A 27,022-nucleotide genomic window follows, 5' to 3' on the forward strand; every position below is an offset into this window, starting at 1 on the left:
TTTCAACTGGCCCCGAAAGCGATGTGTACTGCCAATATCGCAAATCGATATTGTCATGTAGTGAAAGTGTTATATTCTCTGAAAATACATGAGAAGTGTTCATCTCACTTGTGGACGAAATGTTTGTCTTGGGTGAGAAATGTACGTATAAAGTTTATCAAATATTTAAACACTTGAAGGATATATATTGATGGTTCCAACGAACCAGAAATAGCCGAAAATCCTTGTATCTGACTTTTAGATTTTTGGAAATTAAAGGGAAATTATAAGTTACATTTATTGATATTTTAAAAGCAAAGCAACGTTTAAAACTTGTTAGGTCCAGCTTAAAGTGTCGTAGTCATCATTGTCGCCCAGTCTGGCAACGCTGAAATTTCATTCTGGTCACCCCAAAAAATTTTGAAATTTCAAGATTATAATTTTTAAAGTTGAAATTAAATGTACATACCTGTATGATGTTTCCCTAACTAAGCTCCTGCATAAAAACCATTTGTTTTCGTTGATAATTTATTAATTTATTTAGATTGAATTTCATTAAATAGTTAAGGACATTGATATAATGTTGTGTCGCAATTATCTTATTATTTGTGTGTGTATTTAGTGCTTTAAGTAAGCGGAGTCTCTAACATAGCTAAACGGACGAAGGGATCGTAACGAAAATAATATAAACTAAACAATTAAATTGCTAGGACTTGTGTCTGTGTGCGTGTGTGTGTTCCTTTTGTTGCTGTTTAATACACATAATGTGCAATGTATCAAACATAAATCGTGTGTGGTTTTTAATACAATAGAACTGTTTAGAACTGAAACCAGCGGTTAGGAAACTTTCATCGCGTTCGACTCGCTCGTCGCTTGGTTAAAACTTAAAATAAATAAATAAACATACATTTTTCAATGTGGCAACAATAGTTACAATTGGATCAGTATTTCATATTGATTTTTTTGGGTTTTTCCATTTTTTTGTTTTGTTGTTTAGTGATTTTGATTTCGTTCTGAAATGCAATTACAAATAATAAGTTTCTATACAATCTGATGTGCTGCTCTACTCGCGTGAAGATAAAGCAAAGTTACCGTAGATTTTAGCTAACTCTATCGACTTGAAGTTTACAAAATTTGATTTGCTTTTGATTTAGTAGGACTCATCATCTCCAGCTTCAGCTAATTTTCTCATATCTAATGTAAGTGTAAGGCATTATCATCTCTTGTATATCGTTTAATACATCTGTGTATATTCCTCTTCATCCTCTTTTCCACTTGTATCCCTCTGATTTGATCCATAATTTCGTTGAATTTTTTTATGGCTAATTTAAGCTTGCTGCTCCACAGCTCTCCCACCTCCTGACTCGTTGCAGATGGCTTACATCAGCTTCTGCTTGGCACAATCGGGGCACAGGATATCGGGTCCGTCGGTGATGAAGCCGCGACCCACCAGACTAGCCTTGCAGCTGGCACACACGAAGCAGTCGTGGTGCCAGTGGCGATCCTCAAACGAGATGAAGCGTGTGCCGCCAATGCCTAATAAGAAGGAGAGTTTTCAATCAGATATACTACATATCCCATATTGAGCTCACCTGTTATGGGCTTCACACAGGCCGTGCAGCGTTTGGCAAACAGCTCGCCGAAGCACTCGGCACAGTAGGGCTTCTCGTCGCGGCTGGTGAATCGCTGGCCAGCTAGCGTGATGTTGCAGTGGGTGCAGGTGAAGCACTCGCGATGCCACGGCTCGTTCTTGTAGGTAACACCTCCCGAGGTGATGACCTGAAAGTGAAATACCAGTTGATAAGCTTGCAATGTATACCCATCATCCTTGTGCGTATTACCTTGTTGCACTTGATGCAGCGCGTGGCGAACTTCTCCTCGTAGCAGCCGGCGCAGTAGATCTCCTGCTCCCGCGGGATGAAGGACTTGGTCCCGATGGCCGTCTTGCAGACGCAGCAGCAGAAGCAGTTCTCGTGCCACTGCCTGGTTTTATACTCCATCTTCTTGGTACCTGGGGTGAAGAAAACAAAGGAAAAGAGCGTGAGAGGAAAAATCAATCCAAGTCGAAATCAATTTCCGCCTTGCCGAGGCCTTGAACCTTGAACTTTGGCAACCCACTAACCCAGCTAACCCGTATGCTATCAATTCAATCTGGGGAGAACTCAATTTTAAGGCAGCGACAGATTGAGGGCAGAGTCAATCAGTGGATGGAAGACAATCCGTTTCCAATATAGAAACAAAAGCGTTCCTTCGTTATGTCAGCCAGACATGCAACTTTTCTCCCAAAGCGAGGGGTGCCAGTCACGCCTTACCCTATTCTTCCGATTCTTCCTTTTGGGCTTTTACATTTTCACAATAATTAATGCAGAAATTACGCAAATTTTGGCTAGTCTCGAGACAAAAGCCATTCTCTGCATGATTTAGGGCTATCGCAGTATTAGTAGTCCATATAAACGCTTGAGGACTTTGCTGTCTTCTTGCTTTATTTATTGCGTGCTCGTAATGTTTCTGGCCAAAAATAATCAGACAAAAAAGAGTTGAGGCAAATTTTCCCCGCCTCGAGAAAAAAAGGTCTGCTAGCGCGGGTAATTGAGTGGAAATGTTGACTATGTCGTCTGCAAATTATTCATTCATACGCGGTTGTCAAGCAAGACGCTTGTGGAAAGTAAGGGCAAACTAGGAAAGATTCGCTCTGGGAGTTGTGCTTAATTGTCTACGAAAATTCCGGTAAAATGTGTCACGAAATTTCACCTGACTTTAATGCTCTTCATCTACTCTAATTTATTAAATAATACGAAGTACCAAAAATATTACTTCATAACAGACCTAGTATTCGTGATTTTAAAATGTGTAAATAAATGTATCTACTTTACCATTTGTGTTTAATACATTCAATTTTAATGGTTGTCTTGCATTATTAAAAATCCAAATTAATAGACCCTAGATTATAACAGAACAGATTAGTTGTCTGGCTTGTCTGAGAGACCCCCATAAATGGATTCATTACTCATCATCATCCATCGACGGCGATGACGCTATGGATCTCGCCACCAGCCAGTAGGCGGTTCCTTTCTTCTGGCCAATTTGAATAGTTTTCGGACAATAATGTTGATAAATTATGATGTCTCATCCGTTGTTAATTAACATAAGTTCGATTTATGAGTGTGTGGACCACGGCAGTGTTACCTGCTTTGCTGGCACGCGGATCGCCGAGGCGACAATAGTCGCCCAGCTGGCAATAAAAGTTCCTGTTCTCCTCCACGGCGGAGGCGTTGGGCAGGAACATGCTGAGCACGGCAATGTCCTCGTTGTTATCCTTCGCCTTCTTGATGCGCTCGGCACCAATGGTCTTGGTTTGCAGGTGAAGCCGAGACTTCATTCTCGAACTCAGTACATCCACGTCGGTCATGATCGAAGGCTACCTTTGTATTTCTCGTTGGGATTAGTTCGCGAATGGAAAGTGTACCCAGCTAAATGACTTCAGTTCTGACCTGCCCCTTTCTACCAAACGAGAACACCTCGATAAGTCACGAAAAGTGCAGTTTGGTTAATGGCATCGCTAAAGTGGGTCACTTCGAGATCGAAGACCGGCTATAAAACTCATTTAAGATATTCCACACCAACCGGCGAAGAATGCTTATCTCGAATCGATCTCTGGACTTGGACAGAAAACAAATTTGGCGACGCCTAGTCTCTCTCTTTTTCACCCATAGATCTGGTATGATCTGAAGGCGTTGCCTCTATGACATCATTTGCCAAATAACAAGTTTCATTTAACTTAGCGAATGCTTATAAATAAAATCCCAAGCCAAATTGGTTATAATGGAAATAAAACAACAACAACGGGCTATCATAAATCATTAAATAATTAACTTTTTGTAAATACAACAAAACCAACATTTGTTAAATTTCGTGAACAATTTTTTCTGATTTGGCCGAAGCTTGTGCGCAAATTGAAGCAGGAAATTGTCCAAGCTAGAAGCACACAGGAAGCTCAGATGGGAATAGAACAGATTAGAGTGGAATAATAACTATTGAAACCCACACAATTGGGAATGTGTAGATGGATAGCTAGGAATGTCGGAGAAATCACCACGGGTAAGAATTGGGATACGAATTGGGCTGATGATGTAAGATTAGGGTCTGGAAAGCGAAAAGTACTGAATTTTATATAGAGTTAAGAATTAAACAATGAATTATAATCCTATGACTTTATTTTGAAGAATTTATTTAAACAAACATTATGAAAATTAAGTGAACATGTCACTAGAATGTCAACATATATATTTTTTTAAAAAGTTAATCACTTCTAAAATGTTTAAAATTGTCAAGCAAATATTTATTCTTCTATTAACATGCATTTAAGCAATCATAAACCTAGCACAGCTACTTTTCATTGTAAGACTAAGCATCAGTATTTATTTTGCTTAGGGATGTGAAACTTGTCATTTGAGATATGAAAATTAAACAGAGCTGCAAGTTCGATTGCGTGTGTTACTTTAGTAAAGAAAATAAAACAGCTTCCAATATCAACTGTCTATCTGCAATTGGTTCAAACTCAGTTGACCCCACAGTGAGTCCCATCAATATTGGGTTACCAATATAATAACCATAACCGCAGCATTCGTATGGGTTGCTGACGCTTTTTGCGGCCAAACGGTGGGGCATAAACAACGTTTATTTATAGCGACCAGCGTCTAACATAATTATAACTAATTGTGATGGGCTGTCAGCTCCGCAAAGTCCAAAGGCATCGCCCACTGAAAGATTGGAGTCTCAACGGACGCCTACAACAAACGCTGCCGCCGCAGCAATGACGCTCGGATTCCGAGGGTCAAGTGGAGAGGCATTGGGAAGTTGAGGCATTGAGACATTGAGGCAATGATATATTGACAGGTCGCCGGCTGCGAGTGCGACGCCGCTGATTGATGACATTTGCATTGGCCCATTCAGAGTGTCACAGCTCCGAAAATGAAAGTGGACTCGAATCGGATTCGGATTTGGATTCGGATATGTCAACCCAAGTCCAAACACCAAGCGAGCCAGAAAGCGAAGCCAAAATGAAACCCTTACTTCGTGCATGGTCTGCATTTTTAATTGCAATTGGAAACCATCAACAGCGCAAGTATCGCACACGGAGAGAAATATTCGAAAGATTTTCCTATTTAATATATGCATGGACATGCTGAATATTTGTATTCATTCTGTTTAATATTAATCACTTTTACAAAGTCTTACGCACTATTAAACTATATAACTCCAAGAGTTAGGAAATTGTTATTTTATAAGAAAATAAATAAATACTGAAAAACAGAAATACGATGTTGATCAAATTCTCACATTTTGTCTTAACAATGCACTCAAAATGAACCTATGACTTCATAAGTTGCTTCTTTAAATCAGAAGAATTCGTTTGCTTCTGATTACAATGAGATTTTGGGTTACTTGTGATCATTATAAAAAGATATAAGAAGTATTTGTGCAATGCAAATAGCGCTGGAATATTGTATACACATTTAATTAAGATAAAACTGTAATGAAGTAGAGTTAATTTACACAGCTTAAAGATCTTCTTTTTGAGCTGTGCATTAAAATGGGATTCATTTAGCGGCCTCCCGCAATATTTGATTTTCACTGTGAGATCTTTGACTTTGACCCGCCGCAGGGCACAAAAGCTGGCTTAAAGTCGAGATTTATTGGTCTGTTAGATTCGGAGAAAAGAGAAATTGAATTTGCTTGTTTGCGGGCCGTTGTTTTGATAAGACGAACGGATGACAACGGCTCAGTGGGATCAGCTTTGGCGGTCAAGTATGAGGGATGAGGGAGTTCATGATGGACCTTTAGATAGATAGGATCTTTAATTAGCCAGGCAATTAAGTGGACTGCCCAAGGGAATCGAGTGAATCACTAGCAGCGCAATTAACGAATTGAATTGAAAGCCATGTGGAAATAGTTTCAAGCGATTTCATTTCGATTGATATTCAATTGCAATGACAACAGTTACAGCAATAATGGAAAGAAATTCCGACTCAATTGCGTGCATATTCATATGTCTCTGTCGTTGCTTTTCATGTTTGGCTCCACATGTTTTCCCATTTCGGATCAAATTTAAATGTGGAACGCGTCGAAATGGCCATCGCTTGACACTAAATGCAGCCAAAATGGGTCCAATTTCGTTTCCGGTTTTGGTGGCACGAAATTTCTTTGCTTATTTATGAATTTGACTCGATATCGAAACGATTTTTTATGTTGGGCAGAGGCGGTGCAGTGTCTAGATTTCGTTTCTGGGGTGACTTGCAGCTGCAACCTGAGGATTGTGTAATGTGTGCGTTGTGTGGTGTGTGGGCTGCTCGTTACGTATACGCCCAGGATGTGTGAGCGAGTGCTAAGTGAAATCTAGTGAAGGCATTAAGTATACGCAATGTGGGTCGCTAGTTGCTCGCAGTTCCCCGTGGTTGCAATTTACACACTATGAAAACAGAAGCCATTTGGGTACACTTTTCCATATTGTTTACAGGTGAATTGCTCTAAACAACAATATGTTTATAATTGGAGACGGGCACTGGTTTCTTTTACTCAGCGCCGCCGTCTCTCAACTAAAGATTTCAGATGCGGAAATACTTTTTTTGGTTCTTTATTATATCGAGATGATCAAAGTTTATGCACCAAAATTCGCATGCAACACGTTGCTCCAAGCAAAACAAACACACGTCTACGGCGAATTGATATTCAAGCTAATTCTTTTGTATCCGCGGCACATTCCACGCGCTTTGAAAGCCGCTTTGAGACTGAAATCCCGAGTCGAGGGCCCCAAACAAAAGCAGACGGCGGAGTTCAGAGAGAAATCCAGCTGAGAGAAACGAGTCGGAACTGAATCGAGTTGAGTGCAAAGTGAGTTGAGTGCAAATGAAAACCGTTTACTGGAGAGGCGGTACCTGTTGCATGCCGCCTTCTACAACAGATCATCTTGTTGTATCGAAGCCGACAAGCTTAAATTGCTGCACTGCTCGAAAAAGGGGCTATTTAAATTGAAGTTAAAGAATAGCACATTACTATGAAAATTATCTTAGTTTCAGAAAGAAGAAAGCAGCAAAAATTGTTCAACAACTATTGCCACAATTAAAAAAGTTGTAAATTTCTATATTAAAATATATCTAGTCTCTCGATTTGATCTTTGTATAATTCAAGCAAGGAAACATCTGTGAGTTACTAGAAAATCAGATTGTTTCTTTCTGTGTGCCACTTGGCAAGGCAGTCGAGGTGCCATTTAGAGACTTCAATCTGCCAATCTCCGCCCGCAGTGGGTTGGGTGGGGCAATTATGAACTATTTTGAGTGAAGGAACCGCGCCGGGAGGAGGAAGAGATGGACGAACCCGCCGGCGCATGGCACTTGATATAGCCTCCGTTTATGCAGATTTGCCCCGGCTATGAGTGTGGGCACCCATTATGCATTGTGGCTGGGAACATGTCAACTATTCGCAACTTGGAGTCAGACTGGTTGGTTGCATGGCCGCAACGCCCAGTGGCATTTGGGACTTGATCGAATAGGAAATAGTTGCAGTGCTTAATCAATTCTGTCCCGATTTGGAGCGAGGGAACATTATGACCATAGGGCGTTGCGGAATGAAGTTCAATTCGCTGGCATCGTTTTTGATTAATTCGCTCGACTCACGGAAATGGATCGACACGCGTTGGATGATCCCATCGTGCGTGGGATTCCCCTCCATTTGCTACCAGCAAATCAATCAATTGAAAGTCGATAAAAAATCGAAATTCATTAGAAAAATGCGTCGGTAATTGGCTGTTCAGTTTATGGCAGGGAGTAGTAAATAAACTTAAGCGTGATGCAATGAAAATATGAAATGCAAAAATCGAAATTCTATTCTTGTGTAAAATAAGACAATTATAAAACTTGACACACAGTAGTCGTAACATTCATTTTATTCGACTTGGAAACTGAATATCCATTTACCCACTTTATATAATTAACTCAAAACGAAAGCCCCATTCGCTTGGTGCCAAAAAGCAAATTCTATATAATTCTTCCCGCTGATTCGTAATCTTCTGCCGCACCTCCGCCTCCAAAAGCAGCATAATAATCATTTTTCATTCTAATGATTGCGAGCCAAGGCAATTTAAAAGCCACAAATCAAGGGGAAGAAAGGAAATTAGAATCCCAAAATCTTTGGATCGACGACGCGTGTCAGTGAGAGTAAATAAATCAAAAGATGTACAAGCATCCATTGTTATTATTATCTGGTGAGTCATGGTGTGGGATTAGGTGAGCTCAATGCGGATCCAAGAGATCTGGATGGGATCATGTTTTGAGTTGGTAAATAGCCGGTATTTAGTATGCACTTGATGCGGTGATTAGGTGACTAGGTGGTGCCCAAATTGGTCACCGCACGGCAGTGTCGACTGTCAGTCCGAGATCCACCTTTGATAAACAGCAGAATCTCTCAATCCGACAGATTGGAGAGTGTGGGATGCGCTGACATTGAAATAACTTTTCGCAAGTGCAGGAAAATCAACAATATATATATACAATATTATACTGTATTTACGGCTTACGTACTGGCCTGTTCTACACGTAATTGGCAACGCGTGGTTGGCAACCTTGCGTTAACGCGAAAGTGTCACGGCCCCCTTGGTGTTTTGGCCAAATTGGGAACGTGCCGAGGGGTCGGATCGGTTAAGATCGTATCGTATCGGGGTATCTGGGTATCGGGTGTTGGTGTTGTTGTTGGCTTGCTCGGAACTGATCTGCGGCATTTATCAGCCATAAATTTATCACTCGCTGACAAAGTCAATGTATTCTGACGCTGTTTGCCTTTCTGTCATATTTATTTGCGCTACAATTGAAAACGGAGCAGACACCTTGTCCGAAAAGCGGGTTGGAATGGGGCTTTTGGAGAGCGGGTTCAGGGTCTGGCGTGGGCTGCAGCAGTTTGCCCGCTTCATCAAAGACTCCGAGTCTGCGGACAGGTGACAATGAACTTGCAGTTGAGACATCGACGCACTTACGTAAGCGCTCGTATCTTTGCATCTCGAAACTGGACGCACTCGAGTGTGGCAAGTTCGTTGCTTGGAATGCAAGGCGTGCGAATCATTTTGGGTGGACCACTTTTGGGAAATAAGTCAGCGGCTAATGTTTTGATTGTTCAAGTAAATAATCCTTACTTAAATGTAATTTAAAGCTTTTTAATGCCTTGTCAATGTTCAAGACGTAAGGAGAGTTACATTTTAATAGCCACTGATTTTAATGTCTTCGAACTGGTTTTTAAGTTCATTGCTCCTTAAAAACGCTTTAAATTTGCTTTATTTTTGACTAGTTGACCTTGCTGGCTTAAGAATTAAGTTTAGGCCATGATAAAAATGTTTTATATACGCTTAGATTTATGACACATACGTGCAATGAGTGTAAGCGTAGTTTGTCTAACAAATGTCCAGCCTACGGCAATAAATTTCCCTGCGTTCGTATTATAAATTGATCAAGTGCTTGAGATATGTCATGGATACGGGAAACCTGTGCCCATCCAGCTGTGCCGAACCAGTTTCTGGACCAGTCCGGCTCCTGGTAAACTTAGTTTTGCGGTTACAATTAGCCATCCCTAACGGTAGCAAGAAGAACTGGAATTCAGAGATTCTCTTGGCAAACATTCCACTCTAGTGGAATATAGTGCTGCCATTACGCAGTTCCCGCCCGCAAGTATGCCACAATTTTCACACAGTTTCCCCGGAATTCGCTTACCTGCGCGGAAAACTTCGCCGCAGCCATCGCAACGGGACGCGAACTGGGCATCATAGCAGTTTCCACAGTAGATCTTATCCGCCTTGGCGCCAAACTGCTTGTCCACCAGCGACAGGTGGCACTTGAAGCACAGGAAGCAGGCCTCGTGCCAGTGCTTGTCTTTGTAGGACAGATCCTGCGAGGGAAGGATAACAAGAAAATCAGATAGGATTTTTACTCTGAGGTGTTTTCTTAAGAACAGTATTTGAATGTGAAATCTTTTTGGATAGCTTGTATGGATTACTTTTAATGATAACTTTGGACAGTAATATTATTTTTCAAATAATTCATTTGACTACATTATCCTTTCTCCTTTTAGGTACAAAATTGTTTAATAACTACAAGTGCTGATCTTGTTCTATGTTCTATATAGAATGTAAAATATGGGTGTCTTATTTGAATGCTGGGCTTTTAGCCAAGCGAAATAAATTACCTAGAATTATAATTTATGTTTGCAGACATATTAATTGCCCTTATATCAAATACATTTTTCAAACTGCACAGACCATGAAAAATTATTTACGCAATGAAGCCCTTAAATAAATTCAGAATTTAAACAAACCTTGCTCGCATACTCTACAAACATTCCCAAAAAAACAAATTCAACGTAAACTATTGCATTTCTTCTCGTGTTGCAGTTGTCATTCTAATTTTAACGCGATAATTAAAACAAATTATGGCTAGACGCATAAAACCCACACAATAAAAACGCGATGATAATAAAACGGGCATAAAGTTCACAGCGCAAACATAAAAACCACATTAAAAATCAATTTTTCGGCGTACACTGTTGTAGTATCTGAAGTATTTGGAGCGATTTAAAAAATATTTATCGATTCCATTTCTTTTCGGCTTTACGAGCTGCAATCCGAACTGGATTTCATAACTTGGCAAGGGGGAAGTGTGGTCCATAAATCGCGTCTGTAAGCCCGTCTGCCTGAATTTCTGTGCTACTTAATGGTTATTAAATGTTTTCACTACCCACATGTGGCCATAAATTCGGTTTACGAACAGTTTGTTGGCCCCGATCCCCATTATCCAATGTCCATTATCCATTATCCATATCGGAATACATTCACGTACCTTGGAGTCGATGCCAATGATCTTGTTGCACTCCTCGCACGTATTGGCGAACACGTTCTCGTAGCACTTGATGCAGTACGGATGGTCGTCCCGGATGACGTAACGCTGTCCGGTGAGGCTCTCGTCGCACTGCCAGCAGCAGAAGTGTCCGGAGTGCCAGTCCTTGTCCATGGCTTTTGTGTACTCGCCACTGAAAATCAACTGCAAGCACACACAGAGATCGGGGTATATAGATATAGATATATAGATTCACGGCACAATGGGGCATAAACAAAACAGTGGGTATAAGTTATCACATAGATTGTGTGTTCTGTATTCTGTATTTTGTATAGTTTGCGTTTTGTGCAGTGTAGTTTTGGGGTGTTACTTGGCAGTTTGACTTTGTGGCACTGGCTTGTGGATTGGTGGTGGGTGTGCTTAGATAGACTTGTTGGATACCTTTTAGTAAACGTATTTGCCGAGGAAAGTAGAGTAGTAACGTGTGTCGTTTTGTAAAAGTTCGATATGCAAGAGTTTTCATTGGTTTGTATATTGATATATTTGGAATCTTTTTGATTGGAATGTGCAAATGTTTTTGTACAAACAAAGTATTGGGATGATCGGACAAAGAGCACAATTGAGCAGAATTATTGAATGATTACAGAATTACAGAAGACTTTCGTTACGAACTGCCACAAAACTGTGCTGGGACACACATGACACAGGTCACCTACCCCCTTTCCTCGATGGTGGCGTCCACCTCGACCTCGCTGATCTGGACCTCGGATTCGCGCCGCTTCGACGACTTCTTGACCTTTTTCGTGGTCTTCTTCACTTCCGTTTGCACCGTTTGCATAATTTCCACGTCCGCCATCGCGCCCGCTGTCTCGCTCGCTCTAATGACCGACTGAACTTTCTATAATTATTGTATCTTGTGGGTTTGTGTCTGGCTGCGTTGTATCTGCGTGTGTTGTATCTGTATCGTGGTGTTAGTTTTTGTTTTTGTGTATCGTTTCGATCGATTTCGGAGGTCCAGCACGGTATGAACTTTGCCGAGTCGGGATCTCAACTGGCGCAGCGGTTTCCGAAAATGTTTTTCAAAACGCCTGCTGCACCGCTTTCAGTCCGCTCTGTATCTAGTTTCGCCACCGCCAAGTGTAAAAATAAAATCTCGGAGAGCCAAATGGGCGCAGAGGAGAGAGAACTACAGATCTTTGGTAGGAAATCTCTATAGAGATTTATTTTGCGGAGCGACTGAGACGGGCGGCTGAATTATTGCGGTAGACAATGTAAATATCGCCAATAATTAACGGCATTATTGAATTTGCAATGCAATTGGGTAATTTCCTCAGCGATTTCGGCCAATTTGCATGCAATATTTCGTTCGCGCTTGCCGCTAAAAATACTAAATGAAAAATCGAACGCATTTCAGGTGCCAAAAGTTGTGGGCGTTCGCCCCACCTGCCGGCGGTCAAAGGGGTGTGGCATGCCCCCACCCCCCAATCCCCCGAACACTCAAAAAACCCCCCTTAAAAATCGCATGTCAGAGTTTTGAAAAATTTTCAATTTTTCACCAAACGAAATGTAGTGTGTTGCTCTTGTTGTTGCTGGCGCTTGTGCACACGACACACAAGCAGCACACCCAAACACTCGCGCAAATGGAAAATCGAGGAAAATTCTCTCGCTTCCCACACTGCACTACACACGACACGATCGCCATAGCCATAGCCATAGCCATCGCCATCTAGTGGAGCATAAATCGCTTTTCCCTTGGATCGCTTCGAAAAACGATGATCTGCGTCTGGCATTTTGGCTTATCGCACTCCAGCGGTATTTTTGAATTTTCCAATAGATGCCCTAATTGATCTCCAGGCCATACATTATCGAAATTGTATTAGTATATGGAATTTATTTTCGCATTCCGCAGTTTCTTGATTCTCTTGCATTACAGCATTTGGCATACAGACAACATTGAGATGCCAGCGGGCGAAATGTTTATTGAATTGAAATGAACCAACAGGTGTGCCGGCAAATTGGAAAAATAATCTCAACTTAATGTAAGAATAAAATCCGAAATTGAGAAATACCATAAATAGAATGCGTTAATTTAAGTTCATTTTAATTTTGTGAATTTATGTTTGTTATGTTCTCCTAGTTGTATTTTCATTAACGAATTTGTTTATTTTATGATTTGAAGCGTTCGTTCATCAAGGGCAAGTTAATAATTATTGGAAAATTTCGATGATCTTATGCATTCGAAGAAGAAAGTCAGACGTTAGAAGAATCCATCAACATTTATCAGTAGCTCGCTCTTTCAAAAAGAACACTTATTCACCATGACCTCATCAGGTCCTAGATCAATTTTTACATTTTCTGGCACATTCAAATATTTCCCCCAATTAATAACCGATGTTTATTAAACAGCAGAACAAATTTCCATTAGACAAATTGACACGACACCAAAGGGCAGCCGTCCAAGGTAAATTTGCGCGAAGCAACAAGTACAAATGGCCAATCGGACGAAAGAATGTTCTAGTGACAGTTCAGTGGTAGAAAGCTATTAACAAGGCCGTCTAAACCAGATCAGAATGATTAATAAACAAAATCAACAACTCGTAAAATATTCTGGCTAGAGCGAAAACCTCAAAAAAACGAACATTGTTTAAGAATCTAAATGCTGATGTAAACTGATTTACAGCTGAGATGGGAAATTTATGGCTCAAATGATGATGATGTGGCCAGTGACGTGGGAATCGCCAAAATTAAAGGGATATTAAGCATATAAACCACAAGGGAGAATTTCAATAAAATCATTGAGTTCTAGAAATATTTGGGAAATTTACATAAGCAAAAATCATAAGCAGTAAATAATGTTTAGAATAACAAAAGCACGTTGTAAAATAATCATAATGATGTAAAATAATCATAATAATACGATAATAATAATCTAAAAATCATTGGCTGAATATGTTACTTAAATGCACTTGAATTGAATTGAAGTGGAAATACATACATAAGTACGCTTCCGGCTCGACTTCTTTGTCCGAATCAAGTTTCGCTGGCCATGCTCCTATCTATCACATACAGTATGATATATGTTCGTGCTGGGCTATATGCACATACTTATAAAATAATGCATCGCATGTGTATATTAGTTGTTGCTATTTTCGCCGCAGACACGAGCAACAACAACTGCAATGGAGCCGAGTGAAATGCAATCTGCAAGTTGGTCTAAAAATAAGCCGCATCTCGCGAATCTTTGATAAAAAGTTTTTGCGTGATGTGACCGCTGTCCCCTCCCTTGGATCCTCATTACGATTATTTGGCATTTTTCACGCAGGCGTTAAAGCGTTAATTGGGTCATAAATTCAGGCAAACACATATAGACAGTATAGGCAGTATATTCCAGCGTATTTTTATATTTTTCATTTCAGGCGCATTGAGCGAAAATTCATAGCGAATTGGGAAACTTTCCCGAGACAAGAAGCCTATTCTGTGTGTAAGTTATTCAATGGAGGATGTCTATAAGTTCAAGTTTAAGAACAGCTGCGATTTTAATTTGGCACATTTTTAATATGTCTTTCTTTTCATCGATGCATATCAAATGATATCATGTTTGTTGGAAAATTATTGATGCTCAGATGACTCTCTAATACGTATTTTCGAAATGCAAAAACAAACGTATGGCGGTGTGCAAAAAAAGGTGTTTCATTTAACTGACACTGAATATGAAAAATTCATTTACCAGCTGAACGCACAAAATTCAAGTGAATTTTTTAGAAAATGATTTAAGGCAATTTTCCGCGAGCAGTGCAAATACTATATACACATGTACTTTGGGGGGAAATTAAAAAAAAATGAAAGAAAATATAACCGCAGGCTTTTAAATGCGCCCCGCAAGAAAAATGAATTCATGTCAAAGACAAAACTATTGAATAAGACTTTTTGGCAACGTTTTGGCCGTGTTTGCTTGGATGTGGTTTTAACGCAAGTTCGGGGAGATACATTTATTTGGCGTACAAATGCATTACGTAATGAGTTTTACAGAAATAAATTCCAAATGGCCCGTTTCCCCGTGCAAGAATGGAGAACAAAGCCAAGTGAGCTGCGTAAACAAATCACTCGAGTGACACACTTTCCTGTTGGCCTGTCATAAATATTTTGGGAATTTTTCATTTTCAATTTCCCCTTTTGCGGCCTGACAGTCGTTGAGATAATTTGTTATCTCCGCGAACCTTTGTCGCCTTTTTCTGTGGCTGACTTCTGCTTAATTTGACTAAGGATATGACATATAAAACTTGACAGCGGCAGCTCGCCAAAAAAAACACGAGTGCGAAAAGTGCAAAAATAATGTTTTCCCTAAACTGACATAAACAAAACGATCTGAATGAATGAAATGCAAAAGTTGGACATTCAGATTAGCATACTTTTGGGATAAAACTAAATACATTCTGACGATAAAAGTTGGAATTGTTTAAATTTAGTTTCATTATTGAAAGTACACTTTTGTTTTGGCCGCACTTGTACGCCTCTTAGCCAAACTTGCGTTTTTAATTAGAAAGTTGACATAATTGAGAACAACATATTTTCATTGACAAATTCTAGACAACATAAAGCCACTTGGCCCTGACCTTAGTCCCATCATTCAGACATAAGACCCAAGAAAAGCAAGTGTGTGAGCCCAAGAACTATACACATAAATCATGATCATGGCAGATTGTTTTGGTTTCGTTTATAGGCGTAATGACAAGAGCATTAAAATCGAGTAAGTCTATATGGCGGACATTTCCCATGTGGACTCAAATGTTGGCTCATTCGTATTAGCCGAGTGTCAAGCGATGACATCATGGGAAAATGCAAATGTGGCCACAAATATACTGTGCAGAATAATATGGGCAATTGTGGGAAGATTTATGAACGATCCTCTGAGGCACTTGCACTTGGTGGCCCATTGATGGGTGACACCGCTGCCTCGAGCCTCGGCGTGAATGATCTCAATGCCCGAGTATTTCGAGGACCGGTGCAGAATGGGCACAAACCGCAGATGCGAATTGTAGGGTGTGGGGTGTATGCCTATTAATAGCAACCAGAGTACAACGAAATGGTTTCTTCATTTATTCAGTTGGCTTTTATTCTCGTCATTTTTATAAAGACAAAATTGTTAAGCAAACTAACAGCTATGTTATGGTAAATATTCCTTCAATCGTTCGTTCTTTCTTTTTTTGGGTTCAAGGTTTTCTGTGTCGTTAGTATAATACATGGTTTATACAGATCGGAATCTCTGGGATCCCTCAGTCAGAGGAGCGGATGCTGGATGCTGGATTCTGGATACTGAATCTTTAACTGGGACTGAATTCGTGTACAGCGTGCTCGGTTTTGGATGTGGCTTGGACTGGATTGTGCTGGGCTGTGCTTGGCTTGACTTGGCTTATGATCATGTCTATAAGAAACAGATAGAGAGTAAATCAAATGGGTGATAGAGTGTGAAGGTACAAGTTTAGTTTGCAAACCAAGCGATCTAGAAGAGCGGATAGAAATTGGCATCTTTGAGTATATCGAAGGTGTCCACAACGGATCGCGCTGGTACCACTGCAGCCACCGTAGTTGAGGTCGAGGAAGGCGATCCACCAATCTCCTCGATCGATGATGCTGGGGTTATGCAGACACTGTGTCCAGTGCTAATGGCGGAAAGTAGGTTCTGCTGTGTGGATTCTGGGCTCAAATTTGTGGACACCGAAACGGGGGCGATCTCCGCCAGAGCAGCAGCTAGTGCCAGATCCAAATGGGAGTCCACAGTGGCCTGGATCTGAGTGTCTTCTTTAGCTTCCTCCTTGCACTCCTTTGTTGAGGTCTTCTTGCGTTTTTTAGTCCTCTTCTCGGCGGACTGCTCTTCCTCCCTTTCCTGTGGCTCGAATTCAGCTATGCCCTCCAAGGACTCGCCCACAAAGGCAAGACTGCTCCTAGGTGAAAAGAGTCCTGATCCTCCATTGGCCTCTTCATTAGTCAAGCTACTTCTTGAGCTTCGCCTCGACCGTGTTTTCCTCTTGGGCGGATCCGCTGCCTCCTGGTCATCACTGCGTCCAGTGAAGCCCATTTGAGTGTCCGAGTCATTATCATCTCTTAGTTCCTCTTCGGTTTTTGATCCTTTGCGCAGCTTCTTCTTGCTCTTTTTCTTTTTGGGCTTCTCGACTGGCAGGTCTTCCAATGGAGCCACTGCTGCTGGTTGCTCCTCGAGTGCTTCTTCCTCCTGTGGAAGTTCTTCAGGAACATCTGGTAAAATTTCTCGAACAGGACTGCGACTGAAGAGGGTGATACTTTCTCCGCCCAGACTGATCCTGCGGTTTTCCAATAGCTCTCCTTGCTCGTCAAGTCCGTTTTCTTCATTAGCATACAATGACTGCTCCAGATCTTGGCCAAGTTCTTCTCCTTGTTCTTGCCATCCGAATTCCTCCTCAAATTGGTCTCTGGCTTCTTGATCTTCTTCCTCCTCTGTTTTTACTTGGTCACTCCTTTCCCCATCATCATTGTCGTCCAGTCGGAAGTTCTTACGCCAGTTGTACTCCCTCTTGGGCTTGTAATTAAGGTCCACTTCGATGTCATCTTCCAGGTCGCCCACATCGAGTTTAGGATTGAATCCATAACGGGTACGTAACCTGGTGGATTGCCGAGCCACCACATGCGCATCACCGAGATAACGCATCTCAGAATCGCGATGTTCACTTTCTGGAATCAAGCCCAACGCGATGTCAACATCTGAGTGTCGGGTACTGGAATGCGATCTTTCCAGTTCCCTGGTCTTGGCCCACAGAGCGTATTTCTCACTTTCAGAACCGGACTTTTCCTTCTCAGACTCGCTGAGATCCGAAGGCAGTTGCTCCTGAACCATTGTCTCGTACTCCCTTAGAATTCCAGACTGCTTTCTGTTCTTGATGGCCTCATTGTAGATCTGTTCGATAAAGGAGTCAGGATCGGAGTAGGGCGTTGCTCCGCCCACTGCTCCATCATCGAAACCGTAGTCAAGGAAATCCTCCACATCATCTACCTCTTCCCAATCCTGAGCTCCCCGATTTTCGTAGCGATCTGCATTCCTTTCTGCCTCCTCACATTCGGAAGTGTCATGGTGGGATTCATCGGTGGGCTGGGTGCGTTCGTTGTTATCCGAGATTCCCTCGTCCAACTCAAACTCGAACTCATCTTCGTCATCGATTTCCACCACCGTCTGTCGAGTGTCCTCGCTGTCATTCGAGCTGCTCCTGTCGTGATCCAAGTGCTCATGGTCTCCCACTATGTCATAGCTGTAGATGGCATTGGTGGAATCAAACTCAGCAGCTTCCGCCTCTGCAGCCAACACTGCTCTTGCCCAGGAGTCCTCATCTCTTACTGGGCTTTTTGAGTCAGAAAAATCTCTGGGTTCCTGGATGTAAAAGTCTTCTTTTAACCAAGTCCTTGTTCCGGTAAGAGTTCGCACCTCGATTTGTGAGATGTAAACGTAGTCATCGCTGGGATACTCCTCGACGGGCTGTTCCTGGGCAAGTGAATAGCGCCGAAAGTGATGGTATTCATCCGGTTCCATGTCACCCATCAAAGCCGAGTCCGAGGCCCTTCGCTCGCTGTCCAAGAAGTCGGCATTCAGGTGCCGAGAGAAATTCTCAAAATTAATGCTTGAGGCGGCTAACCTATCTAGTAACTGATCCTGCAGCTCCCTCTTAGCCGACTCCTCTTCGATGTCCCTCAACTGGGTGAGGCTATCGTCTCTCAAGGGAAAGCGACTCTGGCTGCGCGATCGCTGGAACTCGGCCGTACGATGACGCAGGTCGTCCAGCTGGGCGGCAGTTATATCCTCAAATTCGCCAGTTCTCTCTTCGGAGTAGGTCTTGGGTTTGGCTCCCAGGCGACTTTCGGTCAGAGAGTCTAGGATGGCTGCTTGGAGCTCCCTTTGAGCTGCAGCCTGTTCTCGAGCGTAATCCATGCTCATTCCGGGAGATGGGCTTCGGGATCTCTGAAATTGGGCGGCCTCTCGACGTAGCTCCTTAAATTGATCGCTTCCTAGGTCCAAGGACTCGCCCACGTAGGTGGAGCGTTTGAAGCCGCTGGCCATGAGTTCGTCCTGCAGATCCCGCGCCACCTCAGAGACCGTGCGGTCCAAGTCAGGATTCTCACGTGTCATTTCAACCACTCTCTCTAACTCCGAATTAGTGGGGCTGAGCACGCGAAGCTCTATTTCCTCATTGGCATTGTGTAGCTTCTCCAGGGCATCCATATCCACCTCCCGCTGCTTTGCACCCACCGCCAGGACACTTTCCAACTCCTCGCTATTTTTGCGCAGTGTGCGCAACTCACAGCCCTCCAGGTTGAGCATCAAGTGGAAATCATCTTGCCCTTTTTCTTGCGACTGTGACCGTGAGCGAGATGGGGACAAGGATCGCTTGTCGCGACTTTCAACGTGTTCATCTTTCTCCTGAACATATTCATAGACGTACTCCACGGTCATGCGAGTTTCTGGCTCCGGAGTCCTTGCTCTTTCCTGGAGCACCTCGAAGAACTGATCATTCTGAGCAATCAGCCTCTCGCGACGCTTCTGCACACTCTGCTCCAAATTAGCGGCTGTTGGAAGTGGCGAACGCGAGCGGGATCGGGAATGGGATCGCACTCGGTTCAGACGAAGTTGCTCGAAAAGTCTAGCCATGCTCTCTGGTGTATCCTCAGGTTCAGCTTCGGCGTGGGAAGCAGTTTCCTCCGGGGGTTCTACAATTTCAATGGATATCACTGGCAGAGGAAGCGGTGAAGTTGGCGGTGAAGCGGACTCTATTATGATCTGTGGAGAAGGCATTTGTTCGTGCAGTTTCTCGAAGATTTCATCATTGTGTTGAATGCGTTTCAGTCTACGACTTTCCAAGCTCTTTTCTATATTACCCGCCGTGGGCAGAGGAGACCGGGAACGAGATCGGGATCTTGAGCGGGCGTTCCTCTCGGCTCTTAAGGTCTCTATTTCTCGCATTTCTTCAGGTGTAGTTTCCTCATCCTTCATGGGCTCGTCGGCCATTTCATTAATCTCAATCACAGGCTGTGGCAGAGTGACCTCCAGTTCTGGACTTAATCTACCATTGCCATTAGTCTCGATTTCCATAGAATCTTCTGAATTGGAGCGGGATAGACGCTCGGCAAGTTCATCGTTCTGTTTGATCAATCGCTCTCTGCGCTTATGAATGCTCTTATCTAGGTTCTCTGAGGTGGGAAGTGGTGAACGGGAGCGGGATCTGGATTGGATCCTTCCGACAGAAGACTCCCGTCCCCTTTCTTCCAGTACAGTACCAAGTGAAGAGCTCTCGGGGGCTTCGTGTACCAGTGGTAGTATGGATTTATCATTCTTGGCATCATCGGCTACAGTTTGTACTTGAAGTTGGTCATTCGATGATTCGATTTCATTTAAGTTCGATTCCAGAAGCTGAAGCACAGACTCGCAGTTTAGCTCTCCTGCCACTACACCCTCCTGAGTGTCGTCGAAGACCTCCAGCGATCGCTCCGCGTCCACATCCATCAAATTGGCCACATTCTTGGGAGCTGGTGAGGGATTGCGCGATGCCGAACGGGATCTCGACGGGTTTACAGATGCGGTAAAGTCGTAGAAGTCGCTGAGTCCCTCCATGAGCAATCCGTACTGATCCCGCCAAGGAGCCGTATCCGGCTGATGGACATTGATGGCTGGTGCTGCTTGCGTTGGCTGCTGTTGCAGTGACTGCTGCTCCTGGCTGGCGGACCAGCGCTCCGGGTAATGCTCCATTTCATCCATACGTGGACTGCGTCGCATGCCAGGTGAACCGCCCCTTGATTGCTCCTCTGCTGCGGTAGAGGTTTGCAGCTTTTTGGGGGAAGGTGAAGCGGGAAAGCAAGCGGAAAGTGGGTGCGGTAGCAATATGAAAAGCAAAGAGGTAAAGCAGTTAGGGCAGTTAGTTATGCGGCAGTGGTGTCTGCGGTTTTTGGATCAGGTTGTGGTCGGAATTAGTGGGTGAGAGGTGGTGCTAGGTGTCTGTCCTACGCACTTACATTGGATTTGTTGCTGTCGCTGGTCTCCACTGCTTGCGGGTTGTTCTGCTCCGTTTCTTTGTCCTAACGCACACATAATAAACCATTGATAAAGATCCTTGGCTCGTAGATTCAATTACTCACCACCTGCTCCTTGGAAAGTTGGTGTTTTAGGGCAGCCACTGCCTGTTCGTTTTGTGCCTCAGTGGCCTCTTCGAAGGAGGACGATTTCGGCTCATTGGTGGCCTCATCCTCCACATCCTCTCCCCTTGAGGGTCTCTCCAGCTCGATTTCCTCCTCGTCTATGGAAAGCGCTTTCTCCCGCTTCCAGAACTCGGTATCCTTGTAGTGCTCCGGCACAACCTCACCCCAGGGATTTGTGCTCTCCTCGCCGAGCATCTCCAAGGATGTGGTCGAGTCAGCCGTTGGTCTTACATCCTTTGCTGGACTCCTCTTGTGACGTCGGTGGGATTTAACCTTCAGGGTGGGTTCACTCGTGTACTTTATGGGGTTGTAGTCCTCCCGGTTGCCGTGGCGCAACTCCTCCTCCTCTAGCGAGGTGAACATCTTTAGTTCCTCGTCGCGGGAGGCTCGTGACTCCCGTGAGGAGTTCGAGCTTCCACTGGATCGTCGCTTCTTGAAGGCCCTTCTCCTGCCAGAACCGTCCTCTCGCATCAAAGGACGATTCTTGATGCCATCTAAAGAACGCAGGTAGTCCTCAGTGTACTGCACTTCCTGTACCTGATCTTCTCCTTCAGGTTCTGGCCGTTCGCACTCTATTCTGTTGACTTCATCGGAGGGTTGGGTGCTAAGGGACGACTGCTGGCTGGAGAACGGAGTTCTTGGTTCAGCGGAGGATCCATCATCTGATACGCCAGGGAAGGTGAGTGTTTTTGACTTTGCTGAGTAGGCTTCTTCAGAACCACTTCCTTGACCAAACTGAGTTTTCACTTTATGCACCATTGGTTCGTCCAGGGGCTCCTGAAACCTGGGTGGAGCAACTTTCTTGACGCACGGCTCCTCCACCACAGGTTCCATGCCAGCGTACTCGTCTGCCTCCTCTTTGCTGCGGGACGCTTGAAGCTGGCGCTGCTGTAGCATCACCATCTCCTCTTCAGCCTCCAGGAAGAGTCTGGCGTTCTCCTCAATCGATCGCTGCCTCTGCTCCAGATCAGTTCTGCTGGAGATCAGGCGACGTGAATGCTCGGCGATGGCAGCATCCTCCTCCAGTTCGCTCTCGGTACCGCTTGGGCTGAGCTCTCTTTCTGCTGCCAGAAGACGCTCTACAATCTCCGCATCCCTCTGTGCTTGCTCCTCCTCTTCAGCTTGATCCCGCTCTCGCTGCAGTTCGGCTTCAAAGAGACGACGTTCGGCTTCGGCTGCCTCGACTTCTGCGAGGATTCTTTGTTGTTCGGCTTGCTCCTTTTCGGCTTCGGCCCGCTCTCTCTGACGCTCCGCCTCGATGATTCTTCTTTCACTTTCTTCCCGCTCGCGCTGCTCTTCAGCTGCCTGCAGTCTGCGCTCGTTCTCTTCCCTTTCCCGTTCGGCTTCTATCAGCTTTCTTTCGTTTTCTAGGCGTTCTTTCTCCTCGCTTTCGCGCTGTTTACGCTGCTTTTCTTCTGCTTCTAGCTGCCTGCGTTCGGCGTCTCTTTGTTCTTGCAATTCTTTCTCCGCCTGCTCTCTTTCGCGCTGTCTTTCGGCTTCTATGAGCTTCGCCTGCTGCTGCTCCGATTCTTCCTTCTCCCTCTGGACCCGAAGTCTTTCCTCTGCCAGTTTGGTCTCCGCCTCCGCCAGCTGACGCCTCGTATCGGCTTCGATCTGCTGTTGACGTGCCAGTTCGGCGGCCAAGGCTTCTCTCTTATCACCAGCAGGATCCACTCGTATTCCATTGATATACTGGACACCATCCTGCATGACATTGGTTCCTGCCAGCGCTTCCTTTTCAGACGCCTCCTTGATCTGCTTATCCAATCTCTCCCGCATTCGAGGCAATTCTTCTGCGTCGGCTGCTGCGTCTACAGAAGAATCGCCGGGATGTTGGAAGGTCCAGTGGTACAGATGGCGGGCCACAAAGGCGAACTCCAGGGCGCCCAGGTATCCAATTAGCAGCGAGAAAAGTAGCTCGCCGACGCCGGTTAGCGCCGTCTCCTCAGCGGCCATTGCGTAATGCCCGAAATCGAACGGAATCCGAATCCGAATCCTCCAACGTTCGCCGATTCAATGAGAGTATACTCGTATGGCGACGAGAACCGAATCGGCTAACACGTATTATATAAAATATATTCACCACGCACTCGAAAATTCACACCACTCACGTTAATGGCCAGTCGATTAGGTAATTCGAAAACTATTTATTTCACTTTCGCTCACAAATCATTGGACCAATCATTTCAATATATTCATTTATCTACGTTTTGAGACGATTTATGAGAGCGTAGCGCGTAGCGCGGAGAATCGCAGATGGGCCAGGCGAAAGCGCCAGGTGGATGCAGTTGCACGGGCGGGCTCTTGTTTTCCGCTAATCGATCGTCTTGCAACTGATTAATGCCCCAGCAAGTGCCCATGGGACCCCCGATTTCTAGAGAACAAGTGAATCAGCCGCCAGGCGAGGCGAGAGAACCGCCCAGAACCGAATCCGTTCAAATGGCAAACGGCGCTAATTGACGGCCAGCGATGAGAGCAAAAGGCCTGTAGAACTGACAAGACATCGTCCACTTTGTTCGCTGGCAATTTGGCAACACAAATGTATCTGCTTCTGCTTTGGTCCGCTGTCGCTGTTGCACTGCCTCCGTGTCAAATGCCAAAGCAATCGGAATTGGCCAAGGCGGATTTTCTAATCAGTTTAGTCGACACCCCGCCGGCCGCGCCCCCTTTTCCTTTGGGGGATCTATTTTGGTCTATGCTTCGATTGCTGTTTTTCACAAAACACTTTTCGCCACTTTCTGCTTTGCTCGCCGTTTTCGTGCGGGAGAACAGTAAGCGACATGTCCATAAATCAGATAAGAAAACTAAATCGAAACTATCAATTTCATTAAATAATAAAGTTCTACAGATTTTTTTAGTGAATGATGCTAGCATACTTATTTCAGTTAACAAACTAAATTAAACAAACAAAGTTAGAGCACTTTTTTATATATTTAAAAATTACTAAAAACAATTAAAATAAAATACTTTCATTTTGGCAACCAAGAATTTTGTATACTACATTCTAGACATATTACTCATACGCACAGTTGGCTTGAATAATTTTCAGCAGGTGCCAATTTCCATAAAATTGGTCAATTTGGCATTACTGCTCACATCGTATCTCCAGATTTAAACAAGTAATATTTAAATTTTGAATGTAGAGATACAATTTTGTTTACGGAAAGTGCCCAGTTCTTTGTTTATTTTGCTAATAAAATTTCGAATTTTCAAAAGTGTGAAACAATCTAGTTTAGCATTCGTAATTTTTATGCGAATGACTTTTACTGTTCCCAGTGTTTGCAAATCAGTTTTCTTTGGCATGGACAGCGCCTGGGGCCAGGGTCGCCACGCCCCATTTCCCCGCCTCCGAGCGGATTGCACACAAATGTTTGCCATAAATTTCGACTTGGCACTGACACTAACATTGCCAACAGCTTTCAGAGGCTCTTTATCGCCGATTTCTCAGTTCTCTTCGGCGTTTTCTTTGCATTATCCACCGCCAACAACAGACAGAATCAGTATAATTATTGTCAAACGCGGCATAATTGTGTTCTTGCCCCAGAGAGCCGAACTATTTTTGTATTCTTTTGTTTATTTTCGGCAACTGATTGTCATTAGAAATTGTGCCAAAAATACATAGGTTTATATGAATAAATGGGTCATCTGGGGCGATGATATTATCATATGTTTATTTAGCTTTCGAAACAAAAGCGAAAGTGTTTCTTTGTCATGGGCTGGGAATATAAATTCATCATGAATGAATTGAAACATATTAGTATATATGTTTATGAGACTGCGTATATAAAATATTTGTTCACAAACGCAATCAATTTGAGATACAAATAATTATTTCCTTGATCAGTAAAGTAATTTTTAGGGATCAGGAATCTTTTCACTTAAGCTAATCCTGTTTGTACCGAACTGCGGATACCTTTAGCAATTTTTAGCTCTGACCTTAACCGAATGCCACAAATATCCGGCTCACTCGCAATGAACTTCCGCTCGGCGGATGACAACGCGTCAACAGCCAATGCTGCCAATGAACTGCCTTCATTTCTTTGTTGCCATCGCCACTCGCGAGTGGCTGCATTGGGGAGCTGGAGGATATGCCCGGGATCCCCGGCTCCTACGGGCGCCCAAGTGAAGTTCAATGAAAATGCCATAACCTTTGGAAAGGGCGATAGCCGCACCTATGCAATAAAAGGGAACTGCGTGCGGCGGGCGATAAAAACCAGAGCCCGTGACAGCGAGCACTCACTCACACGGACACTCTCGGTTTGCCAGGCGACACATAGATACCATCTCCCCATCTGCCCATCTGCAGAATGTGCCCCAAAAGTGTGCCACACAATATTTGTCAATTAGGGATCGTATACTATAGGAGGGGCTATGCACAGTGACTGATTTGGAGGGGGCCAAAGACTCACCTCATCACAGCCAGCGCAGCGGGGCTTCAGCATTTCCGCATAGTGGCGCTCGCAGTAGACCTTGTCGTCGTGGACGCAGTAGGTGAGGTCCACGAGGAGCGAGTTGCAGGTGCTGCAGGTGAAGCACTTGGGGTGCCACATCACGCTCTCCACGAACTTGGGCGCCGCCACAACTAGTTCGCCGGCGGCTATCTCGTTATCACAGTGCGCACAATGCTCATCGTAGGGGGCATCCTTGATGTAGGCTATTCAACCGGAAAATAATGCAAAACGCAGTCAGTTAGGTCATTCTGGGCGGGGTCAGGGAATTACAACTAAGGCAAGAGCTTGGCATGCAAAATATTTATATAAAGCAGTTATTAGAGATTAAACGCGCTTATATATTGTCATTCTTAGATCATTTGAAATTAAACTAAACTAAAAATGAATGAATATCTTTTTAATTTTGCCCTTAATGCAATTTTAAAGTCCGATTTTCAAGCACGCCTCACCTATGTCCAGTGCGATTTCGTTTCGCGCCGTCACAAAGTCCTCGAAGGATGCCTCGTGCTGCACCTCCAGGTGCTTGCAGTGCTCCAGCGAGAGGTCCTGTTTGGGCAGCTGGTACGAGATCTGGCGCTCCCGGCTGCAGGCGCCCTCGCTGCCCAGCCGGGGCACCAGTTCGTCGGGCAGCTGCTCGAAGTAGCGGTTGATCCGCGTAGAGGCACGTGCTCCGGGCGGCACCCACGTGAAGCCCAGATCCCGCGCCTCCACTCCGGAATCCGCCGGAGAGACCAACTTGAAGCCTAGTCGCTCGTGCACGTTGGTCGTCTGTTGCTGGTAGATGGCATGTGCCTCGCGAGGACATTTGCAGGACTGGCAGGTTTTCCTGAAAAATAAGAGGGAAATGAGATTGATAAATACCTTATTTTTTATTTAATGTGCATAAATCATAACAAAGATGATGATGTTACATGAATTCTTGAATCACTGGGTCCCCGTTTATACCAAAACATACTTTAATTAATAAGAATAAGTATCTCCTTAAGTTAATAATTTATTAAAAAATGTTATAAATATAAATGTTGCCACAACCACTGTGCGCAGCTTCGGTATGATTGGTCGCAAGTTCGCGTGGCGCCATCCAGCGGCAGCTTTGCGAACCCGGCTAGGGCCTTACCTCACTATGAGATCGTATATTTCCTTCCTATCGAATACTTTGCAGTAGATACTGAGCACGTTGAGGCAGGCGTAGTCCATGCCCGTCCATGGGACATCCGAGGAGGCCAGTGCCGCCCACAGTGGGCACTCTGCGTGACGGTCCAGATCGAGCATTTTCACCATTTTACGCCACTTTTAACCGCACTTTGAACTAAGGGTTTTTGGCCTTTTATCCGCCTCTTTTTATATTCCTATTGCTGTTACCGTTTGTCTTAATGAACTTGGCTCGGCTTTCATGTGTTTCTGCTTAAATATCTCTTCTTATTGCCTGACTCGGCACAATTTGTCGGTTCTTCTTTGGTGATTCGCTCTGCCACCTCCACGAAAATAAGAGAAACTCGCGTCTTAGGTTAA

General features: G+C 44.0%; 1 protein-coding gene across 11 annotated transcripts in view; it reads right to left on the reverse strand.

Moving 5' to 3' along the window:
* Positions 1 to 493: 493 nt before the first annotated feature.
* The window catches only part of LOC6534389 (four and a half LIM domains protein 2), a 57,507-nt gene continuing 30,978 nt past the window's right edge, over positions 494 to 27,022 (reverse strand). For 2 of the 11 annotated variants that reach the window (XM_039374571.2, XM_039374572.2), the window contains 7 exons: positions 25,960 to 26,336; positions 25,469 to 25,713; positions 10,854 to 11,054; positions 9,732 to 9,906; positions 1,821 to 1,990; positions 1,572 to 1,758; positions 494 to 1,515 (listed from right to left, as the gene is read on the reverse strand). In XM_039374571.2, coding sequence (XP_039230505.1) covers positions 1,358 to 1,515; positions 1,572 to 1,758; positions 1,821 to 1,990; positions 9,732 to 9,906; positions 10,854 to 11,054; positions 25,469 to 25,713; positions 25,960 to 26,336 — 1,513 coding nt within the window. In that variant the 3' untranslated portion in view covers positions 494 to 1,357. Of the gene's footprint in view, positions 1,516 to 1,571; positions 1,759 to 1,820; positions 1,991 to 3,165; positions 3,402 to 6,600; positions 6,784 to 9,731; positions 9,907 to 10,853; positions 11,055 to 11,566; positions 20,692 to 20,876; positions 20,940 to 20,999; positions 23,708 to 25,468; positions 25,714 to 25,959; positions 26,337 to 26,627; positions 26,984 to 27,022 lie in introns of those variants that run through there. The other 9 variants (XM_039374573.2, XM_015195132.2, XM_002095031.3 and 6 more) reach the window with 9 other exon arrangements.

This window comes from Drosophila yakuba, chromosome 3L (assembly GCF_016746365.2).
Source record: "Drosophila yakuba strain Tai18E2 chromosome 3L, Prin_Dyak_Tai18E2_2.1, whole genome shotgun sequence".
NCBI lineage: Eukaryota > Metazoa > Arthropoda > Insecta > Diptera > Drosophilidae > Drosophila > Drosophila yakuba.